Source organism: Gopherus evgoodei, chromosome 2 (genome assembly GCF_007399415.2).
Source record: "Gopherus evgoodei ecotype Sinaloan lineage chromosome 2, rGopEvg1_v1.p, whole genome shotgun sequence".
Taxonomy (NCBI): domain Eukaryota; kingdom Metazoa; phylum Chordata; order Testudines; family Testudinidae; genus Gopherus; species Gopherus evgoodei.
In genome coordinates this window covers 11,195,475-11,220,877 of record NC_044323.1, presented here as the reverse complement: position 1 = coordinate 11,220,877, position 25,403 = coordinate 11,195,475, and the positions used below count along the sequence as shown (strand labels likewise).

General features: G+C 42.3%; 1 protein-coding gene across 5 annotated transcripts in view; it reads right to left on the bottom strand.

Annotated features, from left to right (window-relative positions):
- Positions 1-25,403, bottom strand: part of OXSR1 (oxidative stress responsive kinase 1) — a 148,626-nt gene that overhangs the window by 80,534 nt on the left and 42,689 nt on the right. For all 5 annotated transcript variants that reach the window (XM_030549995.1, XM_030549993.1, XM_030549998.1 and 2 more), the window contains 2 exons: positions 19,749-19,861; positions 9,563-9,671 (listed from right to left, as the gene is read on the bottom strand). In XM_030549995.1, the coding sequence (XP_030405855.1) occupies positions 9,563-9,671; positions 19,749-19,861 (222 nt within the window). The remainder of the gene's footprint in view (positions 1-9,562; positions 9,672-19,748; positions 19,862-25,403) is intronic.

Below are 25,403 nucleotides of genomic sequence, written 5' to 3'. Positions count from 1 at the left end.
AAGAATACTCCCTGCATTCACCCTGCAGTGGTGGTTGCTGTCACACGGAGCTGGGCTCAGCTCTCCACCCCAGACTTTGCAGCCTGGCACACACAGGGTCACTGTGCTCTCCAGGTTTGGCACCGCCACCCCTCCATCATGATGGAGGTGCATACAAGCCAAATTTGAGTGTATAATCAGCTGAATGTGAGCGTCCAGTGTGACACTAAGGCCAAAGGGTTAGATCAATCCTTGGATGCATAAACAAGAGAATCTTGGGTAGGAGCAGAGAGATTATTTTACCTCTGTGACCATTACTGGACTACTGTGTCCAGTTCTGGCGCCCACAATTCAAGAAGCATGTCGAAAAATAGGAGAGGGTTCAGAGAAGAGCCACAAGAATGATTAAAGGATTAGAAAACATGTCTTACAGAATTATTTTGGGGAAATTCTATGGCATGTTACACAGGAGGTCAGACTAGATGATTACAACGGTCCCTTGTGGTGTTGGAATTTTTGAATACGAAAGGAACAAATATAACAGAAGACTGAAAACAAGAGTTTTCAGAATCTGCCTCTGCACTGATTGCCTAAATGTTCTAGAGATTGGGTCTCTTAACTATGTTCAGTTTTCCCCCACCTTCCTAGGACTGTAAAATGCATTTTATAACCATATCAAAAGTGTCTAAAGGTACGTTTATTCTTAGCCAAAGATCCCCTTTTACCGTAACAACCTGAGTTATAAACACATGCCTGCATTTTCTACAGGGAGAGCAACATTTACTGTGTGACAGAGAATGACTGAATGTGACTTGTTTCTACTAAAGAAGAGTCACAAAACACATACCAAAAAATCAGAGTATGTGCCTCTTCATTTTACCCCAGAAGGGCTAGACTCTGAAGTTTTGGCTTTTAGATGCTGAGGTCTTTAGGACAAGGGATGTCTCTTGTAAACATTTTTGTATGGCACTTAACATAAAGTGGCCTTGTGTATGTTCTCTCAGTGCTACTGTAATTTACGTAGTGGATTCTAAAGTTTGACTGGACAAAGTGTTTGTATTTAGGAAACACCTGATGTGGGCATATGCCTTGATCTCTATTTCAGAAGATAGTTTTGTGAGCATACCAGGTACAAAACTGCTTGGTCCTCCCCCTCAAATACACTTCTATCTGGAGGGTCGAATGCAATAAGAAGCCCAGTAAGAATACTGTGTTTGTGTTCTCACTTCATCCTCCTTGCACCACCCCACTCTACCAGAAGACTTTGCAAAAAAAGATTTCCTTCTTCTGCAAGAAGCTCTGGAAAGCACAGGGGCAGGAGAGCATACAGAGTATATGCACTGTGACAAAGTTCCTCCTCTACCTTGGGGAGTCCTGCGCTTATTGGCAGATTTGCTCACCTCAGTAATCTTCCCCACAGTCTGGATCAACTCCTCCTGTGTCCGATCAGGAGTTGGGAGGTTTAAGGGGAACCCGAGCCCACCCTCTACTCCGGGTTCCAGCCCAGGGCCCTGTGGATTGCAGCTGTCTATAGTACCTCCTGTAACAGCTGCATGACAGCCACAACTCCTTGGGCTACTTCCCATGGCCTCCTCCAAACATTTCTTTAACCTCACCACAGGACCTTCCTCCTGGTGTCTGATAACACTTGTACTCCTTAGTCCTCCAGCAGCACACCCTCTCACTCTCAGCTCCTTGTGCCTCTTGCTCCCAGCTCCTCACACGCACTTCCTCTCTTCTGGCTCCTCCCCGCCTGACTGGAGTGAGCTCCTATTTGCCCTCTACCAGACTCCTGCACCCCACTGGTCTGGGTCTGTCACACCACTCAGACTTGGATCATTAAAAAGGTTTAGGTAAGTTAGAGTTTATGTTTAACACAGAAAAACAGCAATTTTGTTTATAGAATAGCTACAGCCAACATAGACTCAGTGTATAATTGGTACAAGGTCAGCTTGACATTTTAAGTCTGCTAATGTATTTTTAGACTCCACTTTCAGGTGAGGATTTTAGAACAATGGAGGAATTTGGAAGTGTTCCACAGAAACAACAAACAAAGGAGAAAGACAAAAACCTCTCTCAACCAATATTTAATGTCGCAGACAGCAGATAAGTGACTAAAATGCCTAGAGTTTAATTTCAGCCGATTTCAACCCCTTGGAAATTTTTATAGCGTGTTTGAGATTGGGGGGGGGGTTGGGACCCTGGGAAATGTAAGAATTTAAACTCTGAAAATGTCACCTTCCTATTTAACCAAGTGTTGTCTGAGTCATACCCACCTTGTCTCTCTCATCCCCACATAGTTTACTAAAAGAAAAACATGCTTTACTACTGTCACCACAGCAGTGTAAGAGCTATATTTATTCTGCCTCACGCACCAACAAAATTGCTAGTTAAGCTCTGATTCCAGACTCCTGATTGCAACTACATATGACAACATTGGGTGATACAAAGAACTAAACTGAGCTCCATTCCCATACAAGATTCAGCTCCAAGTTAGAAATCTTACTTCAAACATATTAGCTAAGTCAGTTTGATATGGAGCGACTAAGAAATAAAAGGAGCATACAAAATAAACTGATAAATCCAGACCAAAGCCATTCCTGAGCAACTAGAGCCAACTATAGTATACTTATTAGTCCAAGACCACTATTGCTTTAGGATTTAGACAGACTTCTCACTGCCACTGATGAATACTTATAAGAGTCTTGCACAGAGGCCTTTCTACCTTTACCTTAAAGATCCTCTGCCACCAATGGAGTACTATCTTCCTATCTGGGCTACATATTTCTAAAGTCTGCGAAATAAAATGGGCACATTCAATTATTTCATCAAAGTCCCACCCCCCACCCCGAGTTGTGGCTCGAGCCCAAGCTGGGTGCCTCTCCCCTCGCTCACACTTACCGGCTCTGCCTCCTGCCCAGCACTTCCCGCCTCAGCAGGCCCCAGAAGTGACGCACCTACTGTACACTAGGCAGGGGGGTGGGAGATGGAGACATGTGCAGTTCTGGCCGTTAGGGCAGTTGGAACCTTGCGCGCGCGTGGGGCTGTGAGGCAGTGCCCACCCCCCGAGCAGGGGATGAACCCAGCAGCCCCACCCCACCACTTGCCAGCGGGCTGCACAGTGAGCTCATGAGGGCCACATGCGGCCCAGAGGGCGCACGTTGTGCAGGCCTGCTCTAAAGGTTCAGAAAACTGGTGAGTTGTAAGAAGCTCTTTCAAGGAGACAGAAGAAGCTTGGCAAACGTTGAATGAAAGGTTATTTCAAGTGATCAGGGCAACTTGTAAAGGGGACACCCAGCAATTGGCGTCTAAATTTAATTCACTGAAATGTTAAGCATGAGTAGAGAGGAAGCTCTGATGAAGAATCACCAATGGGTCAGAGTCAAAGACTACAGGATTCCAATACAAAGAGATGAGACATGCTGTTAAAACAGAGTTTTACTTGGAACTGTAATATGAAAAAATGCAACAAATGAGAGTGTTTCAGTGCATCAGATGCCTGCAAAGCAGTATACAAAAAGTTGGTGCAAGATACTATGCACTGCAGTAAGATGTTGAGAATTACTGTTTATTCCCCTTGAATTCAAAACCTCCACTATCATTTAGCACCAATCACAACCCATCAACAACTATATTATCTCTATTTAGTAAAGTACAATCCCATGGTGCAAATTATACTGTAATTAAAAGTTAAGTGGTTTTCTGTTTCAACTTGCATGTTCCATAATTAGCCTTGAAAGATACAAATGCACCAGAGTTTGCAATACTTTCTAATGATAGCAGACATCTCCAAGAGAACCTTTGTGGTACATAGATTTTTCCCACAGCAGATAATACAGCCTACAGCCATTGCAGGTCAAGTCCAGCACAAGAAAAGCAAATGATTTATTGGTGTCCCAACATCCGAGGTTAGCTCTGGGACTGTTCAACTTAGACAAGAGACAATTAAGTGGGGGCGGGAGGGAGAGGGGGATATGATAGAAGTCTATAAATTCATGAATGGTGTGGTGAAAGTGAATATGGAAGTGTTATTTACCCCTTCCCATAACAAGAACCAAGGTTCACCTGGAGAAGTTAATAGGAGTTAAAAGGCAGCAGGTTTAAAACAAACAAAAAGAGGCATTTCTTCACAGAATGCAGAGTCAGCCTCTGGATTTCATTGTCAAGAGATGTTGTGAAGGCCAAAAGTACAACTGGATTCAGAAAAGAATTAGATAAGTTCAATAGAGAATAGGTCCATCAGTGGCTCTTAGCCAAGATCGTCTGGGACACAAACTCCTGTTCTGGGTGTCCGTAAACCTCTCACTGCCAGAAGCTGTGACTGGACAACAGTGGATAATTTCCCTGTTCTGGTCATTCCCTCTGAAGCATCTGGCACTGGCCACTATCAGAAGACAGGGTACTGGCTAGATGGACCACTGGTCTGATCCAGTATGGCCATTCTTATGTTCTCTGCAACTCACACACAGGCCTGATCTCTGTCCGGATGTGAGACCAGAGACAAGAATCTTCAGCTCCCCTTCCCACTGTGCTACCAGGACAGAAGAGGGAGGTGGATCATGGCTCCATTTCTCCCTTTTTCATAACGCGATTGCAGAGGAGGAGAACCTACAAATTAGGTCAATCCTGTTTGAACAGAACATCGAATAGCTGTCAGACTTTCCATAATCATCACCAAGTATTTATACCTTACCCATCACTACAGTATCTTAAGAGACTGAAGGCACAACAGGTTTATTAGCAGGTCAATATCTGAAACACTGGAAGTGCATGTGTAATGACTCTCCCACCATGAGTCATCTCAGCTGGGAATGAACTTGGGGTCATAAACACTGAAGCAGGGGCCTCTACTGAATCAGGTAAAGGAGTAACACCACTAGCTACTAGCAATACAGTGCTCTTATCTTGTGGCCAAACACAAGAGGCAAGCATGTAACACATTGAACCAATTACACATGCGTCTTTGGTTTCTTATTCTTTGGACAAACACTCATGGAAGACTAGAGCTCTAGTAAAGATTACATACCAGAGTTACGTATAAAGCAACTTGTCTCAATCTGCCTAGGTACTGCATATATGTCATGAACCGCTTTTCCCTAAGCAGCCTGCTGATGCTGCAGCAATTACATGATGGATAAACACCCATAGGACACCTTTTTAGATCAAAAGGCAGAACATCGTACTGGGGAATCAGAGCGCCTGGCAAAACATGAAAGCAGGCACCATGGAAGCCTTTATGGGTCAGACAACTCTGAAACTTTATTGAAACAGTAGTGAGCTATAGTTGTGGCTGAGGCAACATGTTTTATTCCAGGTCCCAATTTTCTAGCACTTACTTTTTGGGCTCCAATCTCAAGCGCCTCCTCAGCCCAAAACTGATTGTTTTAGAAAAAACTTGGGGGGAAAAAATTTGGCTCTTTGGAATACTTTGCATTTATATAGCAGTTTTCATCTGTACAACACAAAACCCTTTACAACTATCTATTTTAGAGGTGGGGGAAACTTAGGGAGAGGAAGGAAAGGCATTTGTCCAAGGTCACAGAGGATTTCTGGCACATCTGGGAATAGATACCAGTTTTCCTCTGTTTCAGTCTAGTGCTCTATGCATTGGACCACATAGAATCCCCCAGATACTTTATTTAATGTATCAAAAAGCAGCTTTACTATCAAAGCAATTACTCTAGAGCTTTCTGTATTCCACTTATAAGACTTAAATCTTCCGTCTTGCCACATTCTCCAGCCAAAAATCTTAAAAAGTGGATGCCTAATGTTAGGCCCCAAAATCCATATTTAGTCACCTAATAAAAACAGAACTGATTTTCAGAGAAAGCAAGCACTACAGCTCCTGCGGAAGTCAATGAGATCAGCAACCTTTGAAAGTCACACCATTAATTTAGATGTCAAATTTTAAGCACCAAACTTGAAAACAGTTTGCCTTAGGTCTTCAGTAAGAACCAGTACCTAGCATGTATGAATTTGCACATAAACATCCTTCCATAAGGCATTGCTTTCTATTAATTCTTGCATAGGCCAGTTTCGTACTTATTACACATTGAGACAGTGCACACCAGCTGAGATGAATCGTCCCCAACTCCTGGCTAATCTAGCCTCCTCATTGTTCCCTCCAAACACCATGTACCAAATAGTTAAACTTGGTATAGTGCATAGCCTTCAAGTACACAACTATGTGAAGTCTAAAACAGTGCACGAGGCCCCCAGCAGGTCTGTCAGCATTCTATAGGGCGCAGTGCTCTCGTGGATGCTCATCCACTGACGGTGAAAAAGTCTGACTTGCTCTACAAATCTCACTTTACCACCTTCCATCCCAAGTGCAAGGCATATTTCTCTGATCTCACCAAGACCAACATATCCATGAAGCACACATTTAAGAAATCCACATGCAGTTTTCCTCTTCAGAAGAGGAAGGAAGAAAAAAAGAGAACTACATGTGATAGTTATTAATCACACTGCTTAATGTATCAGTGGAAGATACTCAGATACTGTGATAATGGTATAAAAACCTGAACAAAACAAAGCACGTTTAAAAATAGATTAAAGATACATATGAAGCACTATGGCTGAAACTTTACATGCTCCCAAAAGGCAAGAAATGTATAGTTCCCACAGCAATAAAATCAGCCACACGTTGCACTCCACAACCTAAACTACAGTAACTGAACCTCACAGAATATTAAAAATGCACAAAACACAAGTTAGGCTCTTGAAAAGAAAACTCACTCTGAATTTCCCAAAGTATGTGTAAAAAAACTTCAGCCAAGACATCACACTGAGGTCAACGGTGCACAGCCAATAACTGCTTTCTGTTGGCTAGTATGAGGTTTTGCATACACGATCTAGACACGCTGCTTTTAAATTATGGATGTTACATACATGATTTTTATAGGATCAGAAAGTCTTGAATACAAGTTACCAAATATTGTCCCCTTTCAACTTCAGGGCCCAATCTTTCCATGGGGTTTGATGCAGGAGTCTGGCAGCACAGAGCAATTTGCAGGATTGGGCCCAACAGGCTTCAACCGAGAGGATTCTTATATAGTCACGCTTAGCAGTAGTGAACAATTTAAAGAGCACCATTATCAGCTCTAAGAATTACATCTACTTGGACTGATCAGCCTCTGACTACCTGAGAAAAATAAACCTCAGAAATATAGATAACTGCTTGGCCTTACAGAGCAGAGACAGAATTAATAAAACAGGAAGATCGACACACTTGACACACACCACACAATGTTTAGATAAGAGAAAAGGAACAAGTGACATGGAGAACAGAAGAAAACATTTGAATAAGTTCAAGTTCACGGATCTGAATTTATTCATGTCATTGGGTAAACCATGTCACCACAGACAAGATATGTCATGGCCAATTTCAAGGAAGAGATTTCTTTCATTTGCCCTTTCTCTCCAGACAGTGGCCCATCTGCAGAGAGGTGTAGGTACACAGAAAACAAGATTAGACCAGCAGAAGGGAAAAGGGTGTAAGTGATGAAAATGACGACAGATGGTACAGTGCATTATATTAGGGCTTTCTGTAATTTCCCTCTTCTCTTTTTAACTTGATCTTTTATATTTAACATATTAAAACTGGACCTACCAAAATGCAAACAAGCCTCACACTGAGCAAATATATGGATCTTATCAGATACCCTCATTCTTTTCCTACCCCATGCCCAAATGTCAACTGCTGTAACTCATTCATTACTTAACTGGACTCACTTGTTGCATCACACCATATTTGATTATAAATCCTTAATGACATACTGTTTTCTGTGAAGTATTCTCCAGGACACTATTCATGATTACAGGGTAATTCAAATTAAACAAAGATTTCTTAAGAATGTTTGTTTGTCCATTGATCTTAATTAAATCACTGGTCATTAGGAAGCCTTGGAAGTTGGTAGATCAGTGATTCTTCCAAATAGATTAAATTCCTGAAATGTGACAGAAGCTCAGAGTGCATGACCAGCTCACAGAGTTTCAACACCTCAAAGACTTGCACAATTTAAAAATATATTGGAGGCTTCTCATGCTAGAGGGTGGAATGGTAAGAACTGCTCTCTGCAGTAAAGCGGTCACAGACAGCTGTTCGATGAACAAGTGTTTTGTGTCACGGTTCAAATGACAGTTCTTAACTGAAAGCATATTAAAGGAGCTAGCAGATTTGCAAATCAGAGAAGATCTGAGAACAAGGATAATGGCTCCTCATCTTAACAAATGAGCAAGCTACACAATTCACAGAGCAGAACTGCCAGCAGTTAACTTAGAAAAGGTACAATTAAAAGTCATAACATGGATCTGTTAGAAGGGCCAAATGCAAATCTGCCCCATTTTAGAAATATCAGACACTGCTGATTGCTTTGGAGCAATGTTGGTGCATAAAGGCCAGAATTTCAAGTCTGAATGATTAAAGCAGGTACCTAAGAAAAAGTGGCTTATTACAGGTACAGAGCACCTGCAGCTTCCACTGAACAAAATGACAACAGCAGATACTCAGTAACTCTGAGAGCAAGGCCACTTGTTTAAGTGAGTACATTTCAATACTAGGTGCCTAAAGTGTTGGCCTAATTGCCCAGAAGAGATTAAACCGTAGTTGTGTAATCAGTTGCCTGTGTATTATCAGAAGAGAATGCTAACACTTAAATAGGTTTTAGACTGTTCCGCTTTAGGACTATTTCTACAGCAGTTACATTACTGCTCCTTTCAGATTTCAGCAGTACTGGTGCCCCAAGACAAAGATTTATCTGCACTGACATAAATCTGAAAAGAAGTCCCAGTCCTTGCATTCATACTTTGTCTTTTTTGTGGGCCAAAGTAATGAGAAGCCTGAATTAGGCTAAAGTTAAGTCAATTTCAACCTGAAAAAACAGGTCAGTGGAGAGTGATGCTGTTGATGAAGGAGGTAACAAGAGTATGTGCTATGTAGAGTCAGTCATCTACTGTTCCAGCTAAAAAGCCCATGCTAGGTGCCGTGGAAAAAAGGGAAGAAAACTCCCCTGGGAAAGCCACTCTGGAAACGGAGCTTTCCTTGTTAATATGAGTACAGAAACAATATTTCAGACCTCCCGCCCAGGAAGCTTTACATTAATCAATTTTCAAAAACAAGCATAAAATAGCTTCAGTTACTACGATCTGTATAGCTCAATAGTCATGTTTTCCTATTTTTGTGTTTACATGAATTTTTTACATAGCAAAGAAGGATGGGGAGGACAGAAAAACGACTGTACTAGGGGAATAGTGACTATATGAAGTGCTGTCAAATGAACAAAATAAAACTGAAAAATAATTTTCTCCTCCAATCTTTCAGTTACAGTAGTGTTAGTTGCTATTTGTAACACTAGTAGCAAACAAATGTTCAAACAGAAGCACTCTTAAATTTGACTGGATTCCTTTAACTTTGAGCAAGTAAAAAGGGAATATTTGCAGTTATTTCAGCATCTTTAGCTACAGATTTTGAGGGGGGGGGGAAGAGAAGAGATGGTACAAAGAGGAAAGGGTGCATTTAAAGCCAACCACTTCTCATACTTTTTCCATATGGTCTAGGGTATATGAACATAGTACCACTCACCTCCACTAAGTAACTTCATCACTAGCCAGAGCTCATCTTTCACCACAAATGATGTGTAGTAAGATACAATGTTAGGGTGATGGCATTGACTCATGGCTTGAATTTCTTTCTGCAGAGAGAAAAAACAGTTATTTTTTCAATGCCTGGTAAACAATTACCATCTACTACTACTATTTCTATCAAGACAGGATGTTCGCGAGGTGAAAATAACAGTGAAGATCCAGAAATGCAATAGTCCTGTTTGATCTGCTCAGATCAAACTTTGAAATTTGAAATTCCTGAATACAGGACTAAGATATCAAGTCCTGGCTAGTAAAGACCAAGGTGGAGGACCTCCAGTTACAAGGGTCAAGGGCAAAACCCTGGCAAGATCCCAAGCCCCTACTACCAAGCTCAGCTGAAATGAAAGAGGAGGTGGCTTCTGGGACTACCACCAGGTTGCTCCCCCTAGAACTTGCATAGTGGCTCAATCTGTCTATCAACCTCTGGTTAATAGGCGCTTCTTCCTTATGCCCACTATAACGTTCAATGGGGCTACTGCTGCACTTTGAATGATCAGTAGAGAATATGGTAAAGCACTTAAAAAAATGTATGAGAAGGAGGAAGTCTTCAGAGGATATTATTTCCAGAAGTCACAGCTGGGGTGGGCAGTAAAAAAAAAAAAACAAAAAAAAAAAACAGAAAGTTTGTCATATGCTTGTGTGAATGTTGAGGAAGAAAAAAAAGTCACATGCACAACATATGCAGTCAAAAAACTGTCAGCTATTTGATTTGTAATACGGGGGACTAACAAATGTTCCATTCCTCATACGAGGTGGTAAGGCCATGAATAATTAAGGTCCCTTCCAACCCTGACATTCTATGACTCTAGGAATGCAATTGACCTATGCAATATTAGAGCTGAGAAAAAACTATTAACAGAAGCAGAGCTTCTTCCCCCAACCTCAACAACCCTCATCTTCTATTCTACTCTCTCATTGGCTACATAAGGGCTTCTCTTGCGCCCACAGAGAATATCAATATCCTTGGAGGCTTGGCACACACGGTTGTTTTAACTGATCATTGTAAATCACAATGGGCATTGTGGTTAAAAATGCTTCCTCTCATAACTGAAACCAGATATATGTACAATAGCTCTGTTAGAGCAATAGAAATGCAGCACAATTGCTGAAGAGCTGTACTGAACAGCCAGGAACCTTATTTTATAAGCATATTGGATGGGGGATAGGGAGAAATGTGAAAGACTAACCAAAATCCATGTGTATTTATTGCATCCTCAGTTTACAGTAATTTTCCGATGTCCTCTAGAAATAAATAAGGTTTAAAGACTGGTTTTAAGTGAAGTGACTTGGGAGCACATTGTCAGACAAAGACAGCAGAAGTGAAAGCTGCTACCACCAATGCCCATGCCCTGTTACCCTCGTCACAGAGCAGAGCAGTTATGAGTAAGGTCCTACTTAACTTGCAATATTGCAGACTCCACAATATTAGGCTTCCACCGCAATTTTGACAGTGGGAGCTCCTGCTCTCAGCCCCAGGCGGCCAACAGCGGAAAATCAGGGAAGAGTAACAATGGACTTTATTACCGCAAATAATAAAGTCCATTATGACTTTTCCACAATTTTCCATGACTTGTCTACAACTCAGATGCAATTTTTTGACAATCATTCCGCAGTTCAAGTAAGGCCTTAGTCATGAGAGAATTACACTTGCTCTTTGTCATGTTCCTTTTCACTCCTCCCTTCACTTTGGGGAATCCTATGCAGCCACCTGATATCAAGTAATCAGAAACAAGTTTCACACAGTCCTTTTCCTGGAAGCAGGCTCCCATTTCTCTATGTTCAGTCTTTGTGGCTATTTTAACTTCAGGTAGAACCTCAAGCTGTATCTTCCCAAGAGTTTCTCAAACTTCAGATAAATGTACTTGGTCCTATCTTTCCCTGAACATGCTGAAGTAGTTGAAGCTGTCTTCAGCAAAGACTTATTTCTGATTAATAATTTGGGAAACAGTATTTAGAGTGTTGCCTGCTTCGATATTGAGGATGAAATACTGACAAAAACAGGTTTGAAGACATGCAGAAGTCTTGAAAAAGGCACATTTTCCTTGAATTGGGTATTAAAATATCCTCATTGTCAGACTCCAAAAGCTTGTATCCAGAGATCAGCTCTAACTGCTCTGATGTCTTCCCATTAAGTGCCATGATGAATACCATAACCACATCTCTCTACAGTAAATGGAGCACTTGGAAGCTTTTGAAATGCCAATAAAACTACTACAAACTATAATTTAGAATCATCATAGATATTGACTAGACACCTTACGTAAAAAAATAGTCAAATGCGTCAATGGAAGACTGGGAATAGCATTTTGTTTATTTTGAAAGTGGGTCTACTCACCCACTGATATCTGACTCAGATTTGAGTTAACTGGAGTGGAGATGTGGGAAGCTAGCAGGCCAAACATCTGACCCACCAGCTGAACGTGATTGCAGGCATATGTACGTACGTTAAACGCACTTTCCTCTGGAAGAATTTTGCTCCTTAAAACACTGAGCACAGGATCCTGGTAAATTTAGTTTTCCTTTCTACACATTAACTCAATAGACACAGTATGGGGGAAAGCACTGTGGTTTTGCTCCATAAAGCATTTATACAAAGTAACTGCCTCAGAAGTCACAAGAAGCAACAGTCCTTCAACTTTTCTATTTATTAATTTTAACATTTAAGTTGAGGCTATGAATTGATAACATGAATGCACTTTTTTTTTTAAAAAAGAAATCTTAAATCAATTTTCCCTGTATCCTAATCAAACTGGATAAAAGCAGGATATGAAAAAAGGGAGGGCAGATATGGAAGCCAGGAACTGTTTTAATCAGAGTTAACAAAATTAGCCTGTGGAACTCATTACCACAAGGTATCATTAAAGCAAAGAGCTTAGAAGGATTTAAAAAGGATTAGATATTTATATGGAAAACAAGAACATCCAGAGCTACATTAGTAAGGATTAAACAAACAGCTTGGAAAGGATATACAGGCAAGTCTCATCTTACGCGGGGGTTCCATTCCGCAGTTAGCGCATAAAGCGAAAACTGTGTATAGTTAAAATTACATTGAGTTGAATGGCAGGTGGAATTGCCTGCACTACAAGTACAGTATTAAATTTTCTTTTTTTTTTTTTTGCCAACCGCGTAAAGCTGATCATGCATGTTAAATGCACGTAAGATGCGACAGACCTGTAAGCCTTCACACTTCAGGGATTAAGTCAATCTGAAGGGATGGGAAGAAACTGCTCCTATGAGCAAGTCACTGCACATATGTCCACTTTGGCATGTTTTGTACCTTCCTCTGAAGATGCTAGTACTGGCCACTCTCAAAGATTGGATACTAGACTAGGTGGACCACTGGGCTGATCTGCTGTGGCAATTCACATGTTCCTATATGTTACTCTGCTATTAACTCACTACACAGTCTTGAGAAAAATCACTCAACATCTGCTTCCATTCTCCTCAGCTGCAAACTCAGGACCACACTTGTGTTATCAGGACTGATGTTCGTAAAGTCCACTGAAGATATAAAGCAGTAAATGCAAGAATACTAAGAGTTTTCCAGCTGGCCAATCTCAACCTCTGTGCCCACTGCCACCTCCTATGTCAACTAGATTGTCGCATCCTTTCTTTTGACTCCAATATTGTTCACCATAGTGACAGAAATTGATGTAGATTTACATGCACACTCTGAATCAGCTTAAATTAGACAAGTTATTGCCCTGTAAATAATTATTATGGGTATTTTCTTTATTAATATACCATTTTGTCTGGATCATCAGAACAGGGGCAAGTGGACTACAGTTTTCTTTTAGAGGCCAGGCTTCCACTTTCCCTCAAGAATCGATGTCCAAACTGAACAATAACATGATCTGACATCCATCAGTAAAATAATTAAGACTGCTCAGCTTCAGCTCTGATATTCATGTACTGAGGAATGATATGGCAGAGCACTGCAGTAGCCTTAAGGTTTCCATTTTCTGTTAGCTGAGGTCCTATCACATGAGATATTTACATCAATCACATACCAACTGTGGTTATTTGGTATGTCAAGTTACACATTTACATTTCAGAATCTGAAATACTTTGAGGGTTTTGTAACTTCCCCCCAATCAACCAATTTAAAGGATATTTCCAGTTTCTATAAACTATCAGAAAATAAGAGTCCCAGTAAGAAATGGACAGTGATAAGACATCTGTGCTGATCCTACTGGATCAGTCTGCTGCTTTGAGTTTACCCCCCATCTGGTATTGTTAAACCCACTTGTGGGACATAGGAATTGGCCTACCAGACCAGATGTTTATCTAGTCCAGTATCCTGCCTAACAGTAGCTAATGTCCTTCAAAAGATGGCATAAGAAGCCTATCATGGGCAATTGTAGAACAACGAGGAGTCTTGTGGCACCTTAAGAGACTAACAAATTGATTTGGGCATAAGGTTTTGTGGGCTAGAACCCACTTCATCAGATGCATGAAGTGAAAAAATACAAGAGCAGGTATAAATACATGAAAGGATGGGGGTTGCTTTACCAAGTGCGATTTATCTTGTTTGACCTCAATTAACAGCATGATACCAAGGGAGGAAAAATAACTTCTGAAGTGGTAAGACAGTGGCCCATTACAGACAGTTGACAAGAAGGTGTGAGGAACAGTAGGGAGAAATTAGTATAACGGAAATTAAGTTTAGGTTTTGAAATGACCCAACCACTCCCAGTCTTTATTCAGGCCTAATCTGATGGTATCCAGTTTGCAAATTAATTCCAATTCAGGAGCTTCACGTTGGAGTCTGTTTTTGAAGTTTTTTTGTTGAAGAATTGCTACTTTTAGGTCTGTTATTGAGAGACCAGAGAGATTGAAGTGTTCTCCTACTGGTTTTTGAATGTCATGATTCCTGATGTCAGATGTGTGTCCATTTATTCTTTTGCACAGAGACTGTCTGGTTTGGCCAATGTACATGGCAGAGGAGCACTAATGGCACATGATGGCATATGAACAGCGTGCCCATAGGGGAAATTTTCTGACTAAGCCTGGGAAGTTAGCAACTGGTTATACCTTAAGGGATTATAAATTCTCATGCTTTAACCTTGGATATTCTCATCCATGCATCGGACTTTTAAAAAAAAATTCACAGCTATTGATCTCAGTATTTTGTGGAGTATATAGATTTTTTATCAGGTTTAAACCTCTTGAAAATCACTTCAATTGATTGTCTGACTGCTTAGTATTATAAGAAGAGGCAAACAGGCAACCCAGTTGACATTTTTCTTAGCTACTGATTATTTATACATCTGTCATGCCCAGTCTACTCCATCACCTTGCTGAACTAGACAGACCTAGCCATTTCATTCTCTTCACATGGAAACCATTCCACGTCTCTGATCATTTGTCATCTGTTTCTAAACCTATTCTACTTCTGTGATCTGCAATCTAGAAATCCATGGAATCACTCCCTGAAAGTCATGGCAGGCATCTGCTTCCACTCAGTAGGATCCCTATTTGAAGTTCCATAAGCTTAATGATTTCCCCTCTGTTATTCAACTTTTAGGCTAACTATTAGAGGACATTAAGCAGACAATCCATTTCACCCAGCTACCACAACACAAACAACCGGATGAAAGTTAACTGGCTTACACTTAACTTAAGGAAGATGGAGATGATGCTGGTGAGTATAGGGGACTAATTAAGGCCTTCTAAACTGTTAGCTCTTCTGAACAAGAATGTGCCTTTTTACTGTTTGTATAAGGTTCGAGACATTACACTAGTAGAAACCATTAGAATCCATGACGATTCCCTCAGGATGGCCATCAATGTGATCGACAAGGAGATGCCTGTTCCAGGAGCCACTCAACTCAGCTCTGCACATGGACATAAGGTTGCATCATTGGCCAGAAATGCCTCCCCACCTCAAAAATGGCAAAACTGCACCCATTCCTGGAGGGCAAAGGCATTGTGTCATAAACAGATAAGAAAAGTTTATATCTCTTTGCCTGGAAAGGGTTAACAAGAACAGTGAGCCTGGTTGTCACCCGACCAGAGGACAGGATACTTTCAAATCTTGAGGGAGGGAAGTTTCTGTGCTGCGCTGTTAGGTTTTGGTTGTTGTTCACTCTGGGGGCTCAGAGGGATCAGACGTGCAACCAGGTTTCTCTCCAATCTCTCCAATACAGGCTCTTATAAGTTCAGACTAGTGAGTACTAGGTAGATAAAGCGAGTTAGGCTTATGGTGGTTTTCTTTATTTGCAAATGTGTATTTGGTTGGAAGGAGTTCAAATGTGTATTTGGCTGAAAGGAGTTCAAACTGTATTTTTGCTGAAAAGATTTTAATTTGTACTTGTATACTTAGGCTGGGAGGGTGTTCCCAGTGTCTATAGCTAAAAAACCCTGTACCTATTCCATCTTAAATTTACAAAGATAATTTTTACTGTTTTTTCTTTCTTTAATTAAAAGTTTTTCTTGTTTAAGAACCTGATTTTTTTTTTATTCTGGTGTGACCCCAGGGGACTGGGTCTGGATTCACCAGGGAATTGGTGGGGAGAGAGGAAGGAAGAGGGAGAGAGAGGCTAAATTCTCTCTGTGTTAGGGTTACTGTCTCTCTCAGGGAGAATCTGGGAGGGGAAGAGAGAAGGAGGGGGGAAGGTGCATTTTCCTCTCTGTTTTAGGATTCAAGGGGTTTGAATCACAGTGATCTTCCAGGGTAACCCAGGGAGGGGAAGTCTGGGAGAGGCAACGGTGAAGGAAAGGGTTTACTTTCCTTGTGTTAAGATCCAGAGGGTCTGGTTTTGGGGGCCCCGGGCCAGGTTTTGGGGGGACCCGAGTGTACCAGGCACTGTAATTCCTGGTTGGTGGCAGTGCTACAGGTTCTAAGCTGGTAATTAAGCTTAGAGGAATTCATGCTGGTACCCCATCTTTTTGGACGCTAAGGTTCAGAGTGGGGATTATACCATGACACCTTGTTACTGTGAAACTCTCTGCACCACACCATGAGTGCTATGATCAACAGGGACAACGAAGCTGGAGGAGGAAAGGTGCAGCACAGGAGGTGGAGTAAAGACATTCACAGTGAACAATGTCCAGCTTGAAGTTCTCCGCAGCAGGAAACAGTAACCTTTAACAAAACTGTCAAAAGCACTTAAGTCACTTCGCAGCCTAAGTACCAGTCATCTTCAGTGATACCTAGACTCCTAAGTCACTTCTAAAAATAAGACATGGCTCAGGCTTAGGTGCTTTTGAAAACTGTACTCAGTTTTTACTTCCAAGTACAATGGTGGACCCCACACTGCCTGACTTTTCCTTTCACAAGTACTGTGGCAAAAGGTGATCTGAAAAACCATGAAGAATTACTTTGAAATCCTCTGGCAAAATATACTCTATAGGTGGAAAAGCACACTAGTTTAGTTTATGTTTATAATGGCGTGACATAGGGGTATACGATACACCAGCGACCACTTCTGGCATTTCTCTTTCAAAATATTTACTCTTGGATTCCATTTTGGCCTTCTCAAAACAAGGTTTTAAAAAACCCTATAAATATAAGGATGAATATTGCAGAACTAGACAGGTTTCAGAAAAGGGCTATTTTCACCCAACTAGAGACACTTTAAAGGGTCCCTGTTTTCAGAGGATATTGGGCACCATCTTCTGAACAAATCATGTGTCTCCAGTTGGGTGGCAAAAAAACCACTAATTAGTTCTGACCATTCAAGACTCACTGTGTTAAACAGAAACGGACCATCCTCACACATGCTATTTCATTGCCATGACTGAGGGACAGAGAACTCTAACCATATTTTATTCTGAAATTAACATTAAGAGACTTATTGTTCTCAGTTGGGAAATCAATATTTCGTTTGCTATCTCATGCTTCTTTTGTTCTCAGCCAAATCACTGACGACCACAACACTTGAGCAGCAGACAACTTCAAGCACATGGCTGTTTTCATTGGCAGTATCCAAATTACAGTCCATCAGACCCCTTTTAATAGATATTGTAGTGATTATTATATCAATTCACTAGGCTTTAGAACTAAAGAAAGTACATCTTCACACAACGCACAGTCAACCCACGGAACTCATTGCCAGGGGATATTGTGAAAGTATAACAGGGTCCAACAGAGAATTACCTAAGTTCATGGAGAACAGGTCCACCAATGGCTATTAGTCAAGATGGTCAGGGATGCAACCTCATGATCTGGGTGTCCATGAGGCTTCAATTGCCAGAAGCTAGGACTGGATGAGAGGGGATGTATCACTCAAAATTTCCCTGTTCTGTTCATTCCCTCTGAAGCATGTAGCACAGGCCACTGTTGGAAGGCAGGATACTGGGCAAGATGGACCATAGGTCTGACCCAGTATAGCAATTCTTATGTTCTGATATAACCTGCAAGAGTCTACTTTTCAGTTTACCGGTGCAGAAAGACACCCTTTGATTCATGTATTTAACCCAAGTATCTGCCCAAGAGATTATTCCTGTATGTTTTATTTTTAAAATGATCATAGTTTAGAGAGTCATCCTAAAACATGACTTGACATGTCTTCTTCACAACAGCCTGTAATCAAGCCTGCAGAAGGGGCCAGCACTGAATCATGTCACATAAATGGGATGTCATGAAAGAAGAAAGCAGCTATTCATTCTAAGTCCTATTCATTACAAGATAAAATGGAGGTATTTTGAAGAATGGGTCAGCTAGAGATTAAGATATGTAATTAGGGGACATTTTAATCTAAAATTACATGCCAAGTCTCCACTGCAGAGCTCTCTCAATATAAGCCTTTTAGCTGAAATTGGCAATTACTCAAATACTGAGCTCAGTTTTAGTTTGTGGCAAAGCAGTTAGGAATATAGTGAGGACAGGGGACCACAAACTACACCAAAGGCATTAAAATTGTGGCAGGATAGGCTGTCAAGAGGAAAGATCATGATTATGGAAGGGAAGAGAGATCCAGATCTCCCTCGACAAGCTAGAGCCACAATGGTGTTTAGATACACTTGGTCAGAGACAGAGCTTAAAACTCCTACAGATATGTTAAAAATACCTGCACTTGTACAGCACCTTCCCGTCCTCCCCACCACAAGTACAGATTCACAACACCTGAGAGTCTGGCAAGTATTGTATCCACTTAATAGATGACAACTGGAGCTCAGAACTTCAAGTGCTTTACCCAAATTTGTACAGCGAGAGCTAGAAACAGAACCCAGGAGTCTTGGCTCCCAATCCTGTGTTCTAATCACCGGCCACCAAACCACATTGCCTGTTAGAGAGAAGTATCATCATGAAGAGAACTTTTGGCTGGTGGTTAAGTCTACTATTACTGGCTGTAAGGACCCAAAGGGACGGAAATCCTGGCCAGGATTTAAGTTATAATTTCCCCTCCCTCAAAAGGAGAGATTATAATAAAAAAAAGGTGACCTTGGCTGGCTTGGGTTATTAGATTATGTAATACGAGGTGGGGGAGGGGGAATAGATGTTACTGAAGGGAATGCACATGGCTAGAAAGCGAGCCCGCCACCATGCACACTACAGCAAAGAGAGAATAACCATGAATTAGAACAGCAGCCTGATGGAATCAGCAGTTCAAACAAAGGGTTTTTGGTAAGCCAGCATGCAATGGGAGTAATGTGATGCTACTGCTACATCTGTCCTGAACAGAGCTGGTGTTATTATTTACAGGGCTACTAGCTGCCACAAAAGTTGCTACTAGTTGAGAATGAGAGACTGTGAAGGACTGGGGGGAAGTGGAGGAATATTCACGTATAAGTAATGAATCCCACAGTATCTCCTACAAGAGTAATTATGTCCCCCTCATTTTGGTTCAGATTGTAGAGTCCTCAAAAAACACTGGCCGAGTCCTTACTCATATGCATTTAGTCCCATTCAGATCAGTGGGACTACCTGAGTAAATGCTCAGTGTTAATAAAGCCTCCATAATCTGACCCGCTGGGTCTTTGGTCACACATTGTGTCCGACACTTGGGATCTTATGGGTGCATCTTTGAACCAAGCAACCACAAAGAGAAAGGGAGGGCTCATCCTCCTCATAATCATAACTTTCCAAGAAAGGTTGTTTAAAGGCACCTCAGAGCTGAGCAGGAGACTATGCTAACTGGAGTAGAGTTTTCCCAAACAAAATGTATATAATTGTGTACCAAGAGCTCATCCATGCTGGTCTGACATTTCTCGAGATTGATCCGTTTAATTGCCACCTTCTCTTTTTTCGGGATACAATAGGCTGCTTGCACCACAGCTGTTGCTCCACTCCCTGGAGGGAAAGAGAAACAAATAATTAATACCTGCTCTTGTAGGACTGTTGCAGGAAGGTAGAGAATTTGGAGAAAGCAATATTACAAATCCTGGTGGCTGCTAACCGCAAAGCCAGGTGAAGGCCTGAGGAATCCAATCCCTTTAAAAAGGGAAAGTTCTACCATACTAAGTTCTGAACAGCTCAGCAAGCCAAATAGAATGCACCTATTGAAGCACTAAGTTAGCAGAACAGAAACAATGCAGATCGTTATGAGAGATCATCAGAACTGGGCAAACAAAATATGAGCTAAATCTTGCTCTTACTTACTCAGACAGCCCCACTGAAGTCAACAGGACTATTTGGGTGAATGGGAAGCAAGGGATTTGACCCGATTGATATTGGGCGGCAAGTAATGGGACTAAAATAAGTCTTTAACCTGATGCATCTATTCTAATTTTTCAATTTCAGAACAATTACCTGTTCTGCTACAACAGATTATAACTAAAAAACATTGGAAAAAGTCTAAATAACTTTTCACATTCTCCTCAGTTTGGGCAATGAAGATGCATTAATTGTATTCATTCGTATCCATTCTTCATGTGTTAAACTCTAGATCTCTCTGGGTACCTCTACACTATGGGATTATTCCGATTTTACATAAAATGGTTTTATAAAACAGATTGTATAAAGTCGAGTGCACGCGGCCACACTAAGCGCATTAATTCGGCGGTGTGCGTCCATGGTCCGAGGCTAGCGTCGATTTCTGGAGCATTGCACTGTGGGTAGCTATCCTGTAGCTATCCCATAGTTCCTACAGTCTCCCCCGCCCCTTGGAATTCTGGGTTAAGAGCCCAGTGGCTGATGGGGCAAAAATCATTGTCGCGGGTGGTTCTGGGTAAATGTCATCAGTCATTCCTTCCTCCGGGAAAGCAACGGCAGACAATCATTTCGCACCCTTTTTCCCTGGATTGCCCTGGCAGATGCCACAGCTCGGCAACCATGGAGCCCGTTCAGCCTTTTTTTTTTTTTTTTTTTTACAGTCACCGTATGTGTACTAGATGCCGCGGACAGAGGCGATATTCAAGCGCTACACAGCAGCATTCATTTGCTTTTTCATGATAGCAGAGACGGTTATCAGTCGTTCTGTACCGTCTGCTGCCAGTGTAAATTGGCAATGAGATGACGGTTATCTGTCCTTCTGTGCTGTCTGCTGCTATCATGGGTGCCCCTGGCTGAGATCGGCCGGGGGCGCAAAGGCAAAACTGGGAATGACTCCCCGAGTCAATCCCTCCTTTATGATTTCTAAAAATAGAGTCAGTCCTGCCTAGAATATGGGGCAAGTGTACTAGAGAACCAGTGTACCAGAGAGCACAGCTGCTCTGTGTCAGATCCCGCAGAAATGATGAGCTACGTGCCATTCACAGGGGGTGCCCCTGCAAAAACCCCACCCATTGCTTCCTTCCTCCCCCAACCTTCCTGAGCTATTGTGGCAGTGTCTCCCCCATTTGTGTCATGAAGTTATAAAAAATGCAGGAATAAGAAACAATGACTTGTTAATGAGATAAAATGAGGGGGAGGCAGCCTCCCGGTGCTATGACAGTCCAGGCAGGACATTAAGCGGTGTGGGGGAGAAGAGCCCAGCATCCTGCTGCTATGATAGTCCAGGCAGTACAGAATCTTTTCTTTACACAGGAAAGGGAGGGGGCTGATGGAGCTCAGCCCCCAGTTGCTATGATGAGGACGGTTACCAGCCGTTCTGTCCCATCTACTGGGAATGACCGAGAATCATTCCTATTTTCACCCAGGCGCCCCCGGCCAGCCTCACCTGAAGCCAGCCAGGAGCACTCACGGGTTGATAATAAGGACAGTTACCAGTTCTACTGCACCGTCTGCCACCGGGCAGGGGAGAGGAGTGGATACTGCTCTTCACTGCTGCAGCAACGCATCTACCAGCAGCATTCAGTAGACATAGGGTGCCATTGAAAGAAGTCAAGAAATGATTTTTTCCCCTTTTCTTTCATGTTGTGGGGGGGGGGAGGGGAGTAAATTGATGATCTATTCCCTGAACCATGTCGGACAATGTGTTTGAACCTACAGGCATTGGGAGCTCAGCCAAGAAAGCAAATACTTTTCGAAGACTGCTGGAAACTGTGGGATAGCTGGAGTCCTCAGTACCCCCTCCCTCCCTCCATGAGCGTCCATTTGAGTCTCTGGCTTCCCATTATGCTTGTCACGCAGCACTGTGTAATCTGGAGATTTTTTTTTTTTCAAACGCTTTGGCATTTCGTCTTCTGTAACGAAGCTTTGATAGAACAGATTTGTTTCCCCATATAGCGATCAGATCTAGTATCTCCCGTACGGTCCATGCTGGAGCTCTTTTTGGATTTAGGACTGCATTGCCATCCATGCTGATCAGAGCTCCACGCTGGGCAAACAGGAAATGAAAATCAAAAGTTCGCGGGGCTTTTCCTGTTTACCTGGCCACTGCATCCGAGTTCAGATTGCTGTCCAAAGCGGTCACAGTGGTGCACTGTGGGACACTGCCCGGAGGCCAATACCGTCGATTTGCGGCCACACTAATCCTAATCCGATATGGTAATACCGATTTTAGCGCTACTCCTCTCGTCGGGGAGGAGTACAGAAACCGATTTAAAGAGCCCTTTATATCGATATAAAGAACCTCGTAGTGTGGACAGGTACAGCAGTAAATCGGTTTAACGCTGCAAAAATCAGTTTAAACACGTAGTGTAGACCAGGCCTCATACTAGCACAATATTTGAGCGTCCAACTCGTTTTCCTCTATCCTTAAAACCAGCATCATCTTTCCCCTTTTCCAGCTTTCGACCATCTTCCCTCTCCACCAAGGTCCTAAAAGAGATGGGGATCCTGGGCTGTGAAGGCAGGGATAGCTCTCAGTATCCTTCTCCCATTACTGTTGCTCTGTGCAGCGAAACAGCAGGAAGTCAGGAGGGAAGCAGTGAGAGCTGGCAGCTGCAGACTGCCCAATGGTGGGAGAGAGCTGTCTCCCAGTACAGCACAGGAAGGCTAAGAAGTTACAAATGACCTGCAGTCATCTTAGCTCTGCCCTTGGGACAAATCCATTGGCACAAAGGACACCTGGCATCTCTAATTTAAAAGAAGCTTCCAAAAGGCCTCAGCTATGCCATTATTTATACACACCTCCTTTCCCAAGCTAAGTCATCCTAGTTTTCTCAAGCTCCCTTCCCACAAACTCACATTCTGAGGCCCCCCAGATGCACACTCTCCTCTGATCATTTTTTGTTGCCCATCCCTGGGTCATTGCTATTCCTGCCATGTCTTAGAAAAGGCAACAATGCAGCATTTGAGGAGAAGATACAAACTCAAGCTAATATCTGTTCTAAATACTACCTAGCAACACCGTCATTCACAAAAATAATGCACATAGCTCTCAAACCTTTAAGAAATTGAATTAGGCTGGCAGGTAGGTAGGAAGAGGCACTGGTGTTAATTTTTCCTGTTTGCGTGGCTGTTTCACTGCAGACAGAAGAGTTAGAAGCTTCCACTTTTAATACCACAAAATCCACTCCATTATTCTGTGACACCGTTGAAGCACAGTTAGCTTTCTCTCCCTCCATTTTTATTTATTTGAATCAATGAGCTGTATAGAAAGAGAACAAGGGGAGAGCTTGACAGTCCAATTTTTAAAACAAAGGCTGTTGAAGCTGTACACAAATTGCTAACGTCAACATTTTCCTTACAGCAAGTTTTATAAGCCAGAGGCAAATCTTTAAATAAAAGCATTGGTGGAGAACGAAGATTTAGGAGGACAGCTGTGATCCAAGTTTGACAAATAACACCTTGAAGACCCAACCCAATGCCTTCACTCTTCAGATTCTCTTCCAGTATCTAGCAGATTGGAAATGCGAGAGCTCCTTTCTCTTTATGTGGTGTGGAACGTGCACTCTCTACAATAGGTACACTTTGCTAGCTGAGTCCCTTAACTTAAGCGTTTACAGCAGGGCAGTCTATTTTTTTCCCCCACCCCCCAAGGTCCACATTTCTTGGCCAAGGTATAGTAAAGGTCCAGACTCCAGGGAAAAATAATAATAAAAACCACTAATAATGATGAGTAAATAAAAACATTTCGGGGTCTGTTTGAAAGCATCTGGGCGGTCTGGATTTGACCCACAGTCTGCCTATTGACTACCACTGGTTACAGTCTAAAGGCATACAGTCCAAAGGCTGTGGAATGCAGAGCACAAGAGTCCATGGTCGTTACAGCTGGACTGTATCATGCAGCAGCTGGCTTGTGAGAAGTTTTGAGGAAGAGGGCCATTTATTTGCAGACATTCATTAATTCACAGACTGTTCCTAGCACAGGGGACAACATGAAAGCTGCCAGGAGAGGCTTGGGTGGAGCACAGGGAGAAGAGGAAGGGTAAGAAGAACTGTCGTATTAGCATTAATCCTTATCATCCAGTGCTTCAAACATGAAGCTGAGGAACAGAATCCGGGGATGAACTTGGCGGAGGGGGCATGGAGAATCTGTGCAGACAGTCAGAAAAGAGAAGACATGCTTAGAGATGCAGGAGAGGAAGACCATGACAGCTGTGGCTTTGGCTGGACTAGAGGGAAAAGGGATGTAAGGGTGGGGAGCTATCAGGAGTCAGATGCAGTAATGAGGATGAGAAAATTAGCTGTGTGACAGGCTTGCAAGATGTAACCATTGTGTTAAAACCAAACATGATTACTATGCCTGCATGGTACTGTGCTCCAGTTATATTCACGCTGAATTCTTATCTTTATTGGGGGCTTCATTGTGATTCCTCACACTTGAGGAGTCGGTCAGGTTTACTAGTTTTATTTTATTTTTTTTTAAGTCTGCTTCTGTAGATTGTAAAGACTCTGCTCTTCTTGAGAAGCAAACTGAAAACACAACAAACTCACTCAAGAGGAAAGGAGGGGAGGGATTACTCAGTGGTTTGAGCATTGGCCTGCTAAACCCAGGGTTGTGAGTTCAATCCCTGAGGGGGCCATTTGGGGATTGGCCCTGCTTTGAGCAGGGGGTTGGACTAGATGATCTCCTGAGGTCCCTTCCAATACTAATAATCTATGATACTCATGTACAGAATACACGGAAGTGACAACGAAGGCAAGGAAAGTGCAGTGTTGGTATTTCCTCGTACTCCCATTCTCCCTAGTGAAGCATCTTTTCAGCAGTAAACAACGAAGCACTTTTGTGCCTTCGCTGTTCCTTTAGCAAGTCCAACGTTCTGGACAAGATTTTCTTGCTGGCTTCTTGTATATTAGAAATACAAGTGTCTTCACTTCAAGTCCTCTAGTAAAGAAAAAAATCACAGCTGAAGGTTGAAAACAAGTTAGGGTACATCTACACTGACAGAGTTACAGCGTCGCTCGGAGAGCGCTGAAGGGAAACTGCTGTTGTGTGTTCACACTGTCAGCTGCATGCGCGATAGCATGTTCACACTTGTGGCACTTGCAGTGGTATTCAGAGCAGTGCACTCTGGGCAGCTCTCCCACAGAGCATCTCTTCCTCTTCTGCCACTAAGAGTTGTGG